The sequence below is a fragment of the Antechinus flavipes genome, chromosome 5 (assembly GCF_016432865.1).
Source record: "Antechinus flavipes isolate AdamAnt ecotype Samford, QLD, Australia chromosome 5, AdamAnt_v2, whole genome shotgun sequence".
NCBI classification, from domain to species: domain Eukaryota; kingdom Metazoa; phylum Chordata; class Mammalia; order Dasyuromorphia; family Dasyuridae; genus Antechinus; species Antechinus flavipes.
The window spans coordinates 114,963,346-114,982,036 of NC_067402.1; the positions used below are offsets into that span (position 1 = coordinate 114,963,346).

The following is an 18,691-nucleotide window of genomic DNA, read 5'->3' on the forward strand; positions in this document are numbered from 1 at the left end:
AAAAAGACTTTTCAAATCTTTCCCCAGGAAACATAAGGATTAAAATGTAAAGTATATTGATGATCCTCAATATACTTTATATTTTAATCCTTATGTTTCCAAATAACCTCTAGTTAATCTAACAAAGGTCCATTCAATTAATGAGATGTTTGTATTCCACAAAAACCTTTTTAAATTTCAAACATACTGGATTTGACTACATACATTTAGGGCAGGGTCCTCAAACTTTTTAAATAGGGGGCCAGTTCACTGTTCCTCAGACTGTTGGAGGGCTGGACTATAGAAAAAACAAAAACCTTGTTTTGTGGGCCTTTAAATAAAGAAACTTCATAGCCCTGGGTGAGGGGGATAAACGTCCTCAGCTGCTGCATCTGGCCCCAGAGCAGTAGTTTGAGAACCCCTGATTTAGGATTTCCCCCCAAGGCAACTAATAATTGATTTTTTAAAAATACTCTCTGGAAGTAAAATCTTTAGTTGATTGCTTAGCTAACTGAATAACTATTAAGAAATTTGTTAGGTTCATGGTACCTTTGCAAAGACTGATTGTATATTAGGTCAGAAAAAAATTATAGTTTGGGGTAGAAATATTAAAAGTATTCTTTTCAAGGCATGAGCTAGATAGTCTTTAAAAGTCTCCTTCAGGAGACTTACATGACAGTTCATACTAAGTGAAGTGAGCAGAACCAAGAGACCATTGCACACAGGAACAAGATTATGTGATGATCAACTCTGATAAATGTAGCTCTTTTTAACAATGAGGTAATTCAGGCCAATTCCAATAGACTTGTGATGGAGAGAGCCATCTACATTCAGAGAGAGGCCTATGGAGACTGAGTATGGATCACAACATACTATTTTCATCATTTGTGTTGTTTGCTTGCTTTTTTCCCCCTCTTTCTCAATTTTCCCTTTTTGATATGATTTTTTTTTTGTGCAGCATGATAAATGTAGAAATATGCATAGTAGAATTGTACATGTTTCACATATATCAGATTACTTGCTGTCTAGAGGAGGGGGTGGAGGAAGAGGAGGAGAAAAATTTGGGACACCAGGTTTTACAAAGATGAATGTTGAAAACTATTTTTGCATGTATTTTGAAAATAAAAAGCTATTAATTTAAAACAAGTATTCTTTTCAGAACATAATGCAATAAAAATTATATTTAATAAGGGATCATGAAAACAGATTAAAAAACTAATTGGAGATTAAACAACCTAATCTTAAAGAATGGATGGGTTTCAAGAACACATCATACATAGAAGAAATTAATAATTTCATTAAAGAGAATGACAATAATGAGACAACATAACAAAACTTAGGGTTTAGAGCAAAAGCAGTAATCAGAGGAAAATTTCTATTTCTAATCATTTCCTTCCTTGCTTTTATGTTTCCGCAGCCCCCAGTCCTTCCTGCTCCTATAAGGGCCATGTGGTGCCCTCAGGTGAGCATTGGGTGGTGGATGAATGCACCAGCTGCTCCTGTGTGGCAGGCACAGTGCAATGCCGGAGTCAGCACTGTTCTCTGATTACCTGTGACCTTGTGAGTACCCAGCAATTTCCAGGCTAAGGAGAGCAAATGTACTTGCCCAGATGAACACAATCCTCGCAGGAGGATTTCTATGGGAAGAGTCCTAGGGCACTGAAAATTTTGCCATTGAATAGATATGAATCTGACTAAGAAGAGAAGGAGTCCCCATAGGCCTGGCTCTGGAAGGGAAATCAAGGCAGGAGACCTTGCCCAGCCTTTCCTCACTTAAATCCAATTCACTTGCATGCCATGGCATCACTTCCCAGATGTCATGGCCCTCTTGGATAACCAAGCACAAACAACAAACTGTCTCAGGTATCTGGTCTTTGAAGATACCTGGGATGTAAAGTTCACAGTATCCACAGAGACTACGAAGACCACCCCTCCCTAGCTAGACAAATAACAGCCTGGCAGTCGGGAGTCTTAAGATACTGGGAAACACCTGGAATAAATCTACCAGCCCTGTGCTAGAGAAAGGGTCTGGGTGCAGGGGCAGATCTCTGGTTCGAATCCCAGTTTCCCTGACTGAGATCAGTGAGGAGGGTGGGGTGGGACTAGACGCTATCTATGGTCCCTTCTAGCTCTCGAGTGCTAAGGTTTCAGATGCACGATCTCTGTGGATTGAGCTAGGAGGAAGCCCCCGTCCTGGATCCCGGGAGCTGCTGTCCCCGCTGCCTCCCTCGCCCGGCTTCCTGCCTGGCCTTCGGGGACCCGCATTATCGCACCTTCGATGGCCGCCTGCTGCACTTCCAGGGCTCCTGCAGTTACGTACTCACCAAAGACTGCCACGGGGGAGACTTCAGGTGAGCCCCCCAGGTTACTTCCTACTCCCTCCTCTTTCCACGGACCCAGATTCAACCCCCCGGCCACCTTGGAACCCCTTGTACCCACAGCATCCACGTGACCAACGATGACCGGGGCCGGAGGGGTGTGGCCTGGACCAAGGAGGTGACCGTGCTTTTGGGAGATGCGGTCATTCGGCTTCTGCAGGACCAAGTGGTCACGGTGAGGGGCGGGGCTTGGTCACGGGACAGAGAGTCCTGAGGTCTATCCCAACGTGGACCCGGGGTGGGGTGGGGTGGGGGGGACAAAGAGCAGAGGAGGGAGGGAGGTGAACTTTCCCAGGTACCTATTATCCCCACTGCCCCCAGGTGGATGGACACACTGTCTCCCTGCCCTTCCTGAAGGAGCCCTTCCTCTACGTGGAGCTGAGAGGAGGCACCGTGTTCCTGCATGCCCAGCTGGGCCTTCAGGTTGGAAGAAGGGAGACGTTAGATCCTGGAGAAAAGGAACCCGGAGGGGAGCTATTGCTTAGGTCCGGGGGTGGGGAGCGGGGCGTGGTAGCCTCGGAGAAGGGGAGGTTTAGTTCTAAGATTTCTCCCTTTCACCAGCACCCACCAACATATATATCAACATACATTCCTAAGTTATGCACCTGCCTCTCTGCGCCTCAGTTTCCTCATCTGCGAAATGAAAGGGTGGGACAAGAAAGTCTCTGAGGTTTCTTCCAGCTCTGGATCTATAAAATTCTTTCCTAAGTAACAGAGTAGCTGAAAACATGTTTAAATTTCTAGAAAAAAATGTGGAAAATGTGTTTGAATTTCTACAAATGTGTTTGCATCTCACAGCTAGGACCCAGATTCAGGGACTATTTTAGCTGATTGGACTGAGACATATTTCTTCTTTGGAATAAAAGCTTAAATTACAAACGTAAACTTGGCATATGAATTTCCATGTTGTTCCTCTCTATGGTTGATGGTCTTGCATCCTAACGTCAGTAAGATTATTATTGGACGTGGTTCATAAGGAACCCCCAGAGTGCTTCCTCTCCAAGTCCAGGGCTCCCCCTACTGACCGCATCTCAACGTGGTTGTAGAACCCTCTCCCTCTCCCTCCTATTTCTCCCTCCCCCTCCCCCGCCTTCTTCCGCTCTGCACGCAGGCCTCTCTCCACAGGTGCAGTGGAACGGGCAGTCCCGGGTGGAAGTCACCTTACCAGGCTCTTACCGAGGCCGGACCTGTGGGCTTTGTGGGAACTACAACGGCTTCACCCAGGATGAGCTGCAGGGCCCCTCCGGGCTACTCCTGCCCTCGGAGGCTGCCTTTGGCAACAGCTGGCAGGTGAGTGGCTGAGCCCCCGGGAGCCTGACTGCAGGGGAAGGAGCAGCTAGGGCAAGCCCCCTACGGAAGCAACAGATACTAATGAAAAGACCAGTGGGTAGAGTAAGAAGCAACAAATCTCCATCCAAATACGGGCAATGTTAGTTCTGTACTGGCAAAGTGGAAGGACTTATCCCTCCTACTGACGAGATAAAGCATCACTCTTTCAGGGATTGGTCTTTATTGGAATATTTGGGAAGCATTTGTAGTGTCCAAACTATATGTATCAATAACTACTGGGGAGAAGTGGAACTGACATGTGACTATCAGTGTAGGGAGCTCTGTGAGAAGCTTGTTTCAAAGGATTGATGATTTATTCTCAGCAACTAGTCTTAGATATCTGGGGGTACTAAGAGATTAAGCTCATACGAACCATATAGATCAGAGGTAAACCTTGAATATAATCTTCCTGATTTCAGACTTTCTCTATCCATTACATTATGCTAATGAACTTTAAAATGTGTATATACATATATATGTGAAAAATATATTTATACATACACATAGATCTTATACATGTGTATTTTATACATATTTATACAATATGTATGTACATATAAATATGTATACACACACATATATTTTAAAGAGCAATGACCTTGTCAGATTTAAGCTCAAATCTTCAACACTTACTAGCAGTGGCCATGGGCAAACCCCTTAAACTTCATTTATAAAATGGGGCTAATTGTCCTTGAACAGGGTTGTAGTGAGGAAAAAACTTTAAACATTAAAATGCTGTAGAAATGAGTGGTTATCCAGGATGGAGACAAAGCCAGATAAAATCACCAGGAGGATAAAGGAGAGAAAGAAGAAAGGGTAAATTGATATGTGTCTCAGATCTAGCAGCATCAATGGGTAAGCCATTGACCCTTTTTCTTTGGTATAATATCTCTGGAACTTTACTCTTTGCATTTGGACACAGTCAGGAAAACCTGATCTCAAATGTGGTGTTATTTACCACCTGTATGAATCTGGGAAAGTCATTTAATCTTTTGCCTCAATTTCCTTCTCTGTAAAATGAAAATATCACTTACTTCCCAGGATTGTTGTGACAATAAAATAGGATGTTTGTCAAGAATTTTGCACTACTTAAAGGGCTATATAAATGCTGTCCTAAATATCAAAAATACAAATCCAAGGGGAAATAAAGACTATTAAACACTGAGGACACAAAAATGAACTCAGCACTGCCCTCAAGGAGTTTATCATCTAGTAGGCTAGCTACAATGTGCACACAAATAAATTGTGATATGTGGTAAACTATGATGGGGTTAAAGTGAGGTCCAGATCAATGTTGTAGGAAAATTTGAGGGGGCAAAGATCATGTTCAACTGAAGAGATCTGGGGTAGGAAGGAAGGGGCTTCACAATGAAAGTGGTACCTGAATTGAACCTTGATGGCCTAGAAAGGGAATTTCAATAGGCAGAAATGAGAAGGAAAAGCATTCCAGGGAAAGGGAGTTGCTTTGTGATACCCTGGTGGCCAGAGGTGGGGCAGATAAGGGAATAAGCCAGAAGTCCAGTTCAGCTAGAACTTAAAGAATGTAAAAAGAGAATATGAAATAAGGCTGGAAAAGTAGGTTGGAGTAAGACTGTCCAGCACTTTAAATGACAGGCTGGATGGTTTGTATTTTATACCATTGACAATAGGGATCTAAGGCAGGTTTTTGAACAGGAGAATGACAAGGCAAATACAGTCCAGTGTATCAGTCTAATTTGGACCATGGGGTCTGGAGGCAAGGAGATCCGTTAAAAGGCTATGAGGTAATGGCCACTGTATATGGAGAAGCAGCAGATATGAGAGGGATTGTGAAAGAATTGTCAAACTATAGTGATGGTGGTGGGGTGTGAGTGGAGATTGGGTGAGGTTCCAAGCCTGGGTGACTGGATGGTACCACCTCATACAAAAATAAGGAGAGGTACGGTTAAGGGGGGGTACGATGAGGTTAGTTTTGGAAATGTTGCATTGAGATGTCCTTAGGATATCCATGGGAAGATATTGAGCAGGCAGGTGTGGACATGACACTGGAACTCGAGGAAGATTTAGTGATTGGATATATAGGATCTGCAGCAAGGACAGGTGTGAATAGATGAGATTAGTGATTGGAAAGAAAATAGGGCTGAGGACATAGCACAGAGGGACACCCAACATTGGTAGTTGGAAGACAGCGAACTGGAGAATGAGTCACTTGGCCCAAGTCTCAGTTTCCCTATGTGTAAAATGGGGATAAGTATACAATGTCACAAAGCAATGTTAGAAAAACAAAATACAAAAGAACTTTGAAATAAAAGTATGTCACTATCACAGAGAGCATGATCTTGTTGATGCTCAGCTCAACATTAACAATCTACTATGTGCTACAGTATCCCTCCTGTGCTAGACACTAAGGATACAAAAACATTCCCCAAGACCAAGGAGTTTCTCTTTCGCTGGATACAGTCATTTGCCAGGGGCCTCACGGCCCGGCTATTTCCTTCTTCTAGATCCCAGAAGGGCCTGGGCTCAGCCAGCCATGCACCCCGGGCCGGGAAGTTGATCCCTGCCGGGAGGCGGGCTACCGAGCCCGGCGGGAGGCCAATGCCCGCTGTGCCATGCTGAAGTCCTCAGCTTTCCAGCGCTGCCATCAGGCTGTGCCCCCCGAGCCCTTCTTTGCTGCTTGTGTCTATGATCTATGTGCCTGTGGGACCGGGGCCTCTGCTGACGCCTGCCTTTGTGATGCCCTAGAGGCCTACGCCGCCCGCTGTCGCCAGGCGGGCATCACCCCCACCTGGAGGGGTCCGACCCTCTGTGGTAAGGCAAATGGGGGGGATGTTTAGCATTGGGGGTCATGGGAGAGAAGAGCTGCCTTCACCTACTGAAGGGCTATCATGTTAAAAAAAAAAAAAAAGGCTCAGGTGAATTCAGCTGACCCAGAGGGCAGAATTAATGGGTATTGGTTGCAGAAGTACTTTAGGTTCTGTGTAAGAAAAAAGTCTAAGTAGAGGTGTCCCAGATTGGCATGGGTCACCTCTGGTTGTGTCCCCCCAATTAGTCTTCAATAAAAAGGCTGGGTTCAACTAGATCATCGCTGTCAAACTCCAATAGAAACAGCCACTAAAATGTCCAGAAGTTTCCCCCTAGCTACATATTGACTTAGAAAAGCATGTGCTAATATTTTTTATTGTTTCATTGTATTATTGTTCCCCAATTGCATTTTAATTGGCTTGGCAATCGGGAGTGTTGAGTCTTCTGGGCTGTTTTGGGATCCTTTCCCCCACTGACTTTCTATAATTCTAGGATGTGCTCACAGGTCTGGACTGGATGGGGAGGAGGGAGAGGAACAGGTAAGATGTTGATCCCTGGCACTGAGAACGTCTGCTTTTCCTCCAGTGGTGGGCTGCCCCCTGGATCGAGGCTTCATCTTTGATGAGTGTGGCCCTCCCTGCCCCCAGACCTGCTACAACCGACATGTACCTCTGGGTGAGCTAGCAGCCCACTGTATCCGGCCCTGTGTACCTGGCTGCCGGTGCCCAGCGGGGCTGGTGGAGCATGAAGCTCACTGCATCTCTCCTGAGTCCTGCCCCCCTGTCTTGCTTACCATGGAGCCAAAGCCCACCCCTAACCGACACATCCCGAGTCAAACTTGAGTGCTGTCTGGGAGCCCCCAGGACTAGGACTCATTAAAGATGGGGGGGGGGGGGAGAGTCTCAGTTACTTCCCATCTTGACACTTTCCCTCTGGAAACCAGCCTCTCATGGTCAGACAGCCTATCACCTTCCACACCAACTCCAACTAGGTTCACCATCCATCTTCCTTCTTAAAGTGGCCCAAGGGGTGGGGTCACTCCCATGAGTTGTTGGAGAACTTGCAACTATCCCATCTTGGCCTAGGGAAATAAAAAGGAGCAGCTGGGGAACATTATGCCCTACCTGGGGTTCAAGGAATATGTGACCAGAGCCCAAAGCGAGGCTCCTCACTGTAATTGTGTTTGAAACATTAAATGCTTCCTGGGCCCCTCTTTGCAGCTTCTATTCTTCTCTCTCTACAAAGGCCCCAAGCCACGGTCTCAGTTTGGGGGGGTCCATCCAGAACTATTCCCAAACTACACAAAGAAGACATATTTTTCTGAAGGGATGCAGCCAAGTTTCTAGAAATACTGAAAGCCGGAAAAGGCTATTACGCGGGAACAGCCTTAGCTCTTTGCTCATTCCTTAGTTCTTTTCCTATGAAGAACATTCTGGTCTAATCCCCAGTTTCCTAAACTATGATTCACAACCTCATATGGGGTCTCATAATTGAATGTAGAGATTGTGAAATTATGATTATCAGTAAATATTTTATATACCTATATATCCATGGTCCCTTAAAAACCTGGCAAATAATCCAATATATGTTAAATATGTTAAAATATATGTTAAATCCAATATATGTATACATATTTATACCATAATCATGCTGCACAAGAAAAATCAAATCAAAAAGGAAAAAAGAAAACAAAATGCAAATAACAAAAAGAGTGAAAATGCTATGTTGTGATCTACTTTCAGTTCCCACAGTTCTCTCTCTGGATGTAGATGGTTCTCGTCATCATTGAAACTGGTCCAGCCTTTATGAATTCTATATAAAACTTCCCTAATTCAAAGTAGAGGGAGTTCTGGGCCTTCCTAGCTCCTAGTGCTTCTGCTGCTCCCAACATCTCTAGGTGGGCCTTCCTAACATTCAATTCCCTCTTTTTCTCTACTCCTGAGATGTTTTCCCCCTGTTTCTTTTTTAAATGTCTTTTTTTAATTAATTCTTTTTAATTTTCAAAACATATGCATAGACAACTCAACAGCTTAATCACCACCGCCCTAACAAAGGCATCTGCCTTCTCTACTCCTGCCTGTATCTCTGCTGAGAGGAACAGCCAACATCTTTGGGTTTACGTCCTCCCTAAGTAGACCTCATGCTATGATTGTAGAATTGAATCTACAGGAGGGAGAGAGAACAGGAGACTCGGTGGAACCTTACTGTGGCTGAGAAGTACAGCTCTATGGAGCCTGATGACTCTGGCTCCCTCTGAATCCCTACATCACCAGGGATTCACTCTGAGTGCCTTGGAGAGAGTATCATTGTGGGGATTGTGCTATGGGCTGCCTGAGATATTGGATACAACCTCACACACTCAAGGGCCAAGTAAGTGGTAGTGCTCCTCTATCACCAGACTAGTGACAGCTACAGCTTTCATGATACTTTTGAAGCCCTTGTCTGTTTTCTCTATTGTTGAGGCCTTGACCTACAACTCTAGGTCCTCCTTTCAGAGGTAGACCAAGGAACTCTGCCTTCAGCCTTCATGAATTCCTTTTTATTTTTTATTAAAGCTTTTTATTTACAAAACATATGCATGGGTAATTTTTCAACATTGACCCTTGAAAACCTCCTGTTCCAACTTTTCCCCTCCTTCCCCCCACCTACTCCCTAGATGGCAAATAATCCAATATATGTTAAATATATTAAAATATATGTTAAATCCAAATATGTATGTAGACATATTTATACCATAATCTTGCTGCACAAGAAAAATCAAAAAGGAAAAAAAATGCAAACAACAAAAAGAGTGACAATGCTATGTTGTGATCTACTTTCAGTTCCCACAGTTCTCTCTCTGGATGTAGATGGTTCTCATCATCACAATATCATTGAAACTGGTCCAGCCTTCATGAATTCTATATGAAATTTCCCTAATTCAAAGTAGAGGGCTTTCTGGGCCTTTCTAGCTCCTAAACTAGTGTTTGACTTCTGCTGCTCCCAACATCTTTAGATGGGCCTTCCTGGCATTTAATTCCCTCTTTTTCTCTATCTACTCCTCAGATCACAAAAAGATGTTTTTTTCTCCCTATTTCTTTTTTAAATTTTATTATTTTTTATTAATGCTTTTTAATTTTCAAAACATGTGCATGGACAATTTTTCAACATTAACTCTTGCAAAACCTTGTGTTCTGATCCTCCCCCCTTCCCCCAACCCCGTTCCCAGATGGCAAGTAATCCAATATATGTTAAACAAGGTAAAATATATGTTAAATCCAATATATGCATACATATTTTTTGCATACATATTTATACAATTATCTTGCTGCAAGAGAAAAATCAAATCAAAAAAAATGAGAAAATAAAATGCAAGCAAACAACAAAAAGTGAAAATGCTATGTTATGATCCACACTCAGTTCCCATAGTCTTCTCTCTGGATACAGATAGCTCTCTTCATCACAAGATGATTGGAACCCACCTGAATCATCTCAGTGTGTTGAAGAGTCATGTTCATAAGAATTGATCTTAGTATACTCTTCTTGTTGCCATGTACAGTGATCTCTTGGTTCTGCTCATTTCACTTAGCATCAATTCATAAAAGTCTCTTCAGGCCTCTCTGAAATCATCCTGCTGATCATTTCTTTTAGAAAAATAATAGTCCATAATATTCATATACCATAACTTATTCAGCCATTCTCCAACTGATGGGCATCCACTCAGTTTCCAATTTCTTGCCATTACAAAAAGGGCTGCCACAAACATTTTTGCACATGTGGCTCCCTTTTCCCTCCTTTATAATCTCTTTGGGATACAGATCTAGCAGAGACACTGCTAGATCAAAGGGGGTATGCACAATTTGATATCCCTTTGGACATAATTCCAAATTGCTCTCCAGAATGGTTGGATCATTTCACAACTCCATCAACAATGTATTAATATCCCAATTTTCCCACATCTCCTCCAATGATTGTCATTATCTTTTCCTGTCATTTTAGCCAATCTGAGAAGTATGTAGTGGTACCTCAAAGTTGTCTTAATTTGCATTTCTTTGATCAATAGTGATTTGGAGCACCTTTTCATATGACTAGAAATGGTTTTAATTTCTTTATCTGAAAATTGTCTGTTCATATCCTTTGACCACTTATCAATGGCTTGAATTCTTATAAATTGGAGTCAATTCTCTATGTATCTTAGAAAGGAGGCCTTTGTCTGAACCTTTGAATATAAAAATGTTTTCCCAGTTATTGCTTCCCTTCTAAATTTGTCTGCATTAGTTTTGTTTATACAAAACTTAACTTAATGTAATCAAAATTATCTTTTTCTTGTTCAATAATGAATTCCATTTCTTCTTTAGTCACAAATTCCTTTATTCTCCACAGATCTGAGAGGTAAACTATCCTTTGTTCTTCTAATTTGCTTATAATATCATAAACCCATTTCAACCTTACTTGGTATATGGTGTTAGGTGTGAGTCAGTGTCAAAAAGATGTTTTTCTAGGATTTATTTTTAAGGGAAAAAGAAATACAAATTCTGTAAATATACTTCAAGATAAGGTAACTAGGTTCTACATAAGATGAACCTATCCAGTCCCAGACTAGGCCCTACACTTCCTGAGTTATTCTAAAATTTCGTCTAGACTTTGCCTGGCTGTTCCTGATTGCCCCTGAGCCAGCCATAAATGGGGCTGCCCATCATCTTCTCTACAGCCCATCTCAGCAGAATTTGGGATTCATCCATATGGATTCTCTGGACTAGGCTCAGGTTCACTCACAGTATATCAGAAAGCTTGCAGAGGCATATCTAGCTTATGGCAGGTTCACCCACAAGGTTCTGTCATGTAATGTCTGTCCTGTCCTGTAATCACTTAACTATGTAAAGGTACACTAACTTTGCTTTCCTCCATTGAGGGACAGAGAAAGAATTACAGATAGCTAGAACATTTCTACTACCTCAAAATAAGAACAATTCAAGCCCATATACCTGTCAATCCTATAGTTTCCAACAGGTTTTTCTTCCCAATGGTCTATCTCCCATATTTCCAATCCCAGCATAAGATTACCATAGACACATATTTACTCTTCTCCCTGAATGGAAAGTTATTGCTTGACTACTGGTGAGAGATGAGTGAGAGACAAGAGGCTTGGCTCATTCTGAGCTACCTTTTATTTCGAGCCCTTATTTTGTAATTGTTTGGAGGTGAATTTGGGAGAGTTCAGGTGAGTTCCTACATTACCATCTTTCCAGAGTTACCTTTTGGTGAGGATGAACAGCCAATAAATCCAATTCCTACAACATTGGGGAAAGATGAGGGTACAGAGGTTCAAAAAACCCCACCATCCTGTATTCCTAACTCCTTGATGGCCTCTTTCACTATTCTCAATCATTTCTAGTCTCTGAAACACTATATTTGTAAAGGCCACAAAGAAAATAGAGGAGTAGAAGAAGGGGAGGAGAGAAAATTAGTGGGAGGAGAGAAAATTAGTGGAAGCACTACATTTGGAACAATGGAGACTCAAGAGGACCCTCCAGGGCTGCTGCAAGAAGTCCCTGTATCATTCCTAACAAGGAGTCCTTTAAAAACCTTCAATGAGATGTAGGGCCATAACTAGAAATTCTGGTATCTTGAACGAGCCACATGAAAGAAGTTCTCAAATCACCTTAATGAGACAAATTCAAAGGGAGAGGTGGTGGACTTCAGCAAGGGACCTTAAGCCTTGAGACACAAAGCTCAACTGGCCAAAGGGGCCAGGGTGGAGGTCTCAGCAGCTCTGTCTATAGAGGCTACTGGTGGGGAGACTGATCTCAAGGGAGGGAGAAGGGCAGGGCCGGGCAGGGCTGGGAAAGACCTTACTTAGAGTAAGGACGCCAGCCTGAAGAAACAAACAATCTGGTAGCTTTCTGTTTTAACTATTTTCTTGGTAATTGGTAGATTCAGTTGTTACTACCTGCCAGAGTACAGCTGCTGTCAACCTCATCTGATTTCTAGGGCCCTGGAGCAAAATCCTGTCCCCTTCCTCCTTTCCCTCCCCTCCCCCCTGCAGACTTAATACAATTATTTGAGACAGGACCTGCAGCAGCAGCACATACCACTTTTTGGATTGCTCTAGCTTTTAAGAAATTCTTATCAATCCTAAGCCGGCCTCTTTTCAACTTCTACCCATTTCTTCTGCTTTGCCTGGGGCTCAAATCCCACTCTTGCAATTTGTTAGCTATGTAATATTGGGCAAATTTTCCAATTCCCACATAAATACATTTTTTTCCCTGAATTCTGAATTCTCCAGTGATTTTTTGGTTCCCTGACCAAACACTGGCAAAGTCATCAAGAAACTTTGCTTCCCCCAGTGTAACTATAAAATTTCCATAAATGGGGCCATGGAACATTACACTGAACTGGCTCAGTCTCTCCCTGCTCCCAACAGGTGCCTCTTCGGTGGGTCAGCTCAGGTGTCAAGAGACTTCTGCATTATTGAGGGGATAGAATTGTCCCTTCCTTTCTTCCATTTATTTTCCTCTTCACTATTATTTCCATACTTCCTAAGGGTCATTGAGGAGCCTCTGGAGGCAAGACTCTCCTTTTAAAAAGGGGTCCTGTCTCTTCCAGCTTCAGATGAATACAAGGGAGGGGGGTTTCAGGGGTGCCCTTGGAGAGCTGATGGGAGGTGGGGATTAGCTATGTCTGTGTCTTCAGGTTTCATGGGACAACAGGCAAGGGGCTGCACTCACCCCATGGAGTCGGATGCGGCGGTCCAGGATCCTCAGCTCCCCTTCCCCTCGGGGCAAATACTAACTCTTTACCAGCAGCTCTTCCAAGCTCCTGCCAGGTTTGAGGAGCTCCTGGTGGCGGTGCAGCAGGTAGGCAGAGGTGGGGAAGGGAGAATAAAGTGGCAGCCAAATGCCAGGGTTGGGGCCTGACCCCATTGTCGGGAACTCCCAGGTACGTGGGGCCAACAGCCCTCAGGAACTTGAACTACCTTTGGTGTTGCTGGAGATGGAGAGGAGACGGCAGGAGCAGGAACAGGTACAGGGCACCAAGGACGGGCCCATTCCCACCCCCTCATAGTCACCCTTCCCTTACACCCCTCCATTTTCACCTTCCCTCAGGTTCTGTGGGACCTGGAACTGCTGACTGGGGCTGGACTTAGTCTTTTCTGGCCAAGAGGGGGACAGTTCAGAAGCCCTTGGGATGAGGTCAGGAACTCAGGCAATCATACCCAGGAGCCCCACATCTGGGCCTGGGGGGAAGAGGAGCTGGTGAGTTGGGGGTGAGAAGGGGAGAGACAAGCCAGGGAGGAGGTGGTGTTGGCCACAGGAGAAGAGAGGCAGGGTGGCTTAGTGGAACAAGACCTAAGTGGGAAAAGGAAGGCAAGTCTCTTTAAAGCCCCATTTCTCTGGGTCTCACCAGGACCATGAGTCAGCAGGCCCTGTCCTGCACCAGCCTTCCTCCCGGTCTTCCCTCCAGGATCAGTGGCTCAGTGGGTGATTGACCACTTGCTGGGGCAGTGTGACATTGTGGAATGATGGAGGAATCCCAGTGGAGTGGCTGGTCCAAGTGTCTTATTTGGGGGACAGACTCCCTCAGAAGGAGTGGCCAAGGGTCTGGGTGGGATAGAGTCTGAAGTGGAAGTCAGGAGACCTGGGCCAGGGACTTAGGAGCTCTGTGACCATTTTTATCTTAAATTCTGGGATCCTATAGTTTTGTCACCTTCCCCAGGGATGGCTGCAAAAGCTTAGGGGAAGATCAGAGCCTCCTGCCTCCCCCTTAGGCTGTTTTGGGGAAAGATCTGCAGCTGAAAGGAGGCAAGAGAATGAGGATAGGGTAGAAGTCAGATCCCTAAGGTGGCTTGAGGCCTCGAGCCCCCTTCAGCATCTCCTCCCCAGCATCCCCGGCACTGGAGGCTGGCCCAGGAGAGGGATATCCGGAAGCGAAATCAACAGCTTTTGGAAAAGTGAGTCCTCTTTAATGGTTTCCTGTGCTCCCCCACCCCAAGAGCAGAGTGCCTAATGAATGCTTTCCCTCTTCCTTTTGCTCCCAGCACCATCTCTTAATTAAGCCTTATCCTGTATTCAGGGTCCCTTCCTGTCACCCACCAGATGCCCTCTCCAGAGCAGGGGGACCCAGGTGCAAATCACAAGTAAAGGGGTCGTTTCTGGGAGGTGATGCAATGCCGTGGAAAGGAAACTCACTTGGACTCAGGACACCTAGAGTGTCCTAAGTGGGCAAGTTGTTACATTTTCCTAGGCCTTAGTTGAGGGTTGGACTAAAGGCGAAAGCCTCAGTTCAGACTTCCCCTTCGCTCTCTTTTAATTCAGTCAGTGCTGGCTTCTCCTCCTCCCAGGCTTCTGTTCCTGAGACAAGCTGAGAGGGAACAAGGGGCGTTCCCTGGGAGATGGGTCGGGGTTACAGGGGGAGGCCTTCTTGGCCCAGGGCCCAGGTCCTGCACTGAGAGCAGCTTCAGAGCTGCAGAAGAGGAGCATGGATGGGTCTATCCTGGAGGTGCCGTTCAAGAGACAAATAATCGTAGATGGCAAACCCTGGAGGGGGAGAGGCTGGTTTTGGTCATCCCGTGGTCCCGGCTCGTTCCTGCTTTGCCAAGCCTCCTGTCGGGTGACTGACTGCTCTGGTTGGACCACAGGTGTGGGGCCCAAGGCTGTGCAGCAATGCAGAGCACAGCCAGTGCCGAAGGAGGCACAGAGCCGGAGCAGAGCGGGGAGAGCCCCGGAACGCCGGCATGGGCAGCCCTGGGTAAGCGATCACATCTGGCAGGGAGGGATGGGTCTGCGTTCTCTGGGCTGGGGGACAATTACTTCCTCTTTCCTCAAAGGTCCAGAGTCTGAGGTTGGGGATGATACCTGGGAGCTGGAAGGTATGCTCAAGAAAAGCCAGCGAGAACAGCCTGGGGAGGAGCCGAGTAAGACCCCCAGCTTCAGAACCCAAGAACCTTCCCCTTCTCTTGCTTCTAGGAGAATAAAGTAAAAGGGAGGTGGAAGCCAGCAGACATAATCAAAGTGGGGACCCTGAATTCAGAGCCAGCAGCAAAGATACATGGCACGTGCCCCAGCAAATAGTCCTTCACACATTCTCCCTTCAGCACATTCTGCTCATACAGACATACAGATCTCCCTCCGGACCCAAGCTAGGGAGGTCCAAGTCCAAGGCCCTGTGGGGAAAGGGGTAAGGCTACCACGTTTGGAGATAATCTGGACTAAAGTCTCTTTCCTCTCCATGGCCATACCCAAGTTCTAAGCTGGGATGCTTTCCCCCTTCCCCATCGTTATGGGCCATAAAACTTCCCTATGATTCCCTGTGATTCAGTGTCCCCAGATGTCCTAGTCTTCCGTAGAGGAGGAACTGGTGCTTGAGAAAAAGGAGCGGACATAAATGGAAAGCCTTCTAATAATCCTCTCTTCCCTTTCTTCCTTCAGGATTTACACTAGAACCTGATGTCACAGCTGAGAGCATCTCCAGGGACAAGGGAAGCCTAGGCAGACAAAAAAGACTAAAGGGGGGAACATTGCAGGGGTTCTTATTCATGCTAGAGATGGGGGAGGGGGAGGGTCAGGGGTCTCAGCATCACCTATTTCTCATGGGAGGGGAGGAATCATTGGGAATGTGGTGGGATGTTGGCTGGGCCTGTGTTCTACCAGGAGGGTGATCAGTGAGGAAGTGGGGGAGACATGGAATGTCTCAAAACAGAAGTTCCCTATTATACTTTATAAAATGGAAATCCTTTTTAGGATTAAGACAAAAATCCAGGAGAGAGCAGAATAGCTGGTGTGGAAGTAGAGATTTGCCTCATAGAACTCAGTACACATCTAACCTTCCTTCAGGTCTTTGGGGACATTGACCCCTGGCTTAAGGGCCCAGAGTCTCAGTGGGATTTGCTGTAAACAAGTCAGGTTCCAGTATATATATATATATATATTTATCTCTTTTTTCTAGGACTCAGGCCAAGGAATAGGGAGAAACCTTCCAGAATTCAGGGCCCAGAGGTCCTACCAGCCACCGTCACGGATTCTGTATTCTCCAGAAACTCTCATGCTAGGGGAGCTATGGCCCCTCCGGGAACTGGAGGTCTTACAGAAGGAGGCCAAACCTGAGCAGGAGAGGGCAGGAACTCAGGCATTAGTGGGTACAGAGACCCCCAGGGACCACGAAGGGGAAAGTTCCCAGAGCTGGAGGGAGGAGACCTCAAAGGTTCAGAGAGAGAAATTCCCAAGAACTCAAAAAGAGGAGAGGTCCCAGATTCAGACCCAAAATACCCAGAGGGAAGAAACCCCAAGGGCTCAGGGAGAGGAGACCCTGTGGACCCAGGTTCAAAGGGAGGAAACTCCAGAAGTCCAGAGGGGTGAGATTCTCTGGACCCAAGTGGAGACTCCAGAAATACAAAGAGAAATTTCCCAAGCTCAGAGGGAGGAAACCCCAAAGGCCCACAAAGGGAAAATTCCCCAAATCCTAATGAAAGAAACTGCTGAACCTCAGAGAGGAGAAACCTCCCAGGTCTGGCATGAGGAAATCCCACCAGTTCAGAAAAGGGAAAAACAGGTCTATAGACAGATTTTTCAATGCCAAGGAAGTCAGTTCTTACATTCCCTGGAAGGGGGCAAGTTGCAATTCCATGAAGAAGAGGTCTCACAGTTCCAGAAAGGGGATATTCTAAAATTATGGGGAAAGGAGAATCCACAGGGAGGATCTCAGGGAGAGAGTCCCATTATGCTTCAAAGAAAGGAGACCAAGCAGCCTCCCAAAGAGGATACCCCTCCGTTTCCCCCAGAAGAGGACTCACAGTCCCAGGAAAAGGCAATCTTGCAACCTCAGAGAAACAAGATCCTACAGGGTCAAGGAGAGGCAATTGCATCCACCTGGGGAATAGAAATCTCAGGGTCCCTGGAAAAGGTCACCCCACAGCTCCGGGGTCAAGTGAAGCTGGGGGCTGTATCAGAAGGGCAGTGGCTGCCAAGTCAGGAAACCAAACAATTGAAGACCCCAGCACTGCACAGACCTGGGGAACAAGATGAAGTCAGGCTGGGGACACTCTGTGGGCAGAGCCAGCAAGCCTTAGGAGCCAGTGGGAAAAAGGGACCAGAGCTAGTGGAGAACAGACTGAAGGACATGGAAGATGGCCGGTTTCAGCCACCATCCCTGCTGCCAAATCCCAGGGCTGTGGAGCTCAAGGTAGATGAATAAGGATGAAGCTACCTGAGGATGGCAGACTGCTTCTGTCGCACTGATGGCTGGCAGGGATGGACAGAAGTTTCCCGTTTTCTTTTCCACTTCAGCAACGTCTCCGCAATCCCCCTAGCAAGGAGTTGGTTTTCCTGGGTCTCACTCCGAGCCAGCAAGAGAAGACCCTGAAAAGGCTTCTGGAGCTACAGGGGGAGGCTGGAAGAAGGCACCAGAGGGACCGAGAACAGCAAAGGCTCAGGGTAAGAGGGGCCAGAGGAAGGGGAGACACTCTCTAGATGACTGGTCTCGGAGGCCAGGCCCTAGGACCTCGGCTCTTGGGACAATGTCCTCGTCCGCCTTCAGGTCCAGGAGCGCCTGTGCATCGCCAGGAATCGCCGCTCAGGGGAGGACCTCCTGAGGTCCCCGATCACTCCCCCCCAGCCCCGAATGCAGGCAAGTCCCTGGGAGAGGGGGGAAGGGAAGGAGGAGAAAGGCCCTGGTCTCAGGCTGATGGGGGAGCATCTGGCACTGCCGCCTGTTGCTGGGTGTCCTGGCTCTGCAGAGAACCATGGGCTTACTTGGTCTCCGACCCACCAGGGCGACATAGCCCGGCAGAGGTGCGCCCTGCGGGAGCAGCTGGAACAACGACACAAGGAAAGGACGGGGATGCTGCGGGCCCAACGGGAGCGGTGAGAGATCATCTGGGGGAAGGGGGGGTTCTCCTGGGCAAGGGCAAGGGATGCACAGTTTGGTGCATGACCTGATGGTGGCTGTCTCCCCCAGGAACACTAGAAATTTCCAGGAGCTACTGCGACCCCAAAGGACTGGGGAGAACCGACTCCTCCCAGCTCTGGGCCAGCTCTCTTGGGGCCTGAGGAGGGTTAGTAGCCAAGGGGATGAGGAGAAAGGCAGTGGAATGCTCCCTGATGGCCTGAAACCAGATGGCAGCGGCACTGGCCAGAACTACAGAAAGGCCAGGGATTTAACCAACCCCAAGTGCCCAGGAAACCCAGACATATACACCCACCACAGAGGGAGCCAGCTTTGCCCCACCTGAGGGCATGTAATCTCCA

At 46.4% G+C, this 18,691-nt stretch overlaps 2 protein-coding genes across 2 annotated transcripts in view; both read left to right on the forward strand.

The window, feature by feature from the left end:
• Positions 1-9,117, forward strand: part of KCP (kielin cysteine rich BMP regulator) — a 28,349-nt gene extending 19,232 nt beyond the window's left edge. The window contains exons 23-29 of the mRNA XM_051962407.1: positions 1,397-1,539; positions 2,158-2,330; positions 2,421-2,532; positions 2,679-2,780; positions 3,483-3,647; positions 6,170-6,476; positions 7,056-9,117. Coding sequence (XP_051818367.1) covers positions 1,397-1,539; positions 2,158-2,330; positions 2,421-2,532; positions 2,679-2,780; positions 3,483-3,647; positions 6,170-6,476; positions 7,056-7,312 — 1,259 coding nt within the window. The 3' untranslated portion in view covers positions 7,313-9,117. The remainder of the gene's footprint in view (positions 1-1,396; positions 1,540-2,157; positions 2,331-2,420; positions 2,533-2,678; positions 2,781-3,482; positions 3,648-6,169; positions 6,477-7,055) is intronic.
• Positions 9,118-15,953: 6,836 nt separating this feature from the next.
• LOC127537816 (uncharacterized) lies at positions 15,954-18,675 on the forward strand. Its single transcript, XM_051961089.1, has 4 exons — positions 15,954-17,627; positions 17,732-17,878; positions 17,982-18,307; positions 18,402-18,675. The coding sequence occupies exons 1-4, from the start codon at positions 16,491-16,493 to the stop codon at positions 18,673-18,675; spliced, it is 1,884 nt and encodes a 627-aa protein (XP_051817049.1). The 5' UTR covers positions 15,954-16,490.
• Positions 18,676-18,691: the final 16 nt, after the last annotated feature.

What these genes read in the sequence shown, in the direction of transcription:
- LOC127537816 (XM_051961089.1), top strand. Translation starts at nt 16,491, where the DNA reads ATGCTAGGGGAGCTATGGCCCCTCCGGGAACTGGAGGTCTTACAGAAG. An exon ending in CCAGGGCTGTGGAGCTCAAG is followed by an intron (nt 17,628 to 17,731) that starts GTAGATGAATAA and finishes TTTCCACTTCAG; the next exon opens with CAACGTCTCCGCAATCCCCC. An exon ending in CTGCGGGCCCAACGGGAGCG is followed by an intron (nt 18,308 to 18,401) that starts GTGAGAGATCAT and finishes TGTCTCCCCCAG; the next exon opens with GAACACTAGAAATTTCCAGG.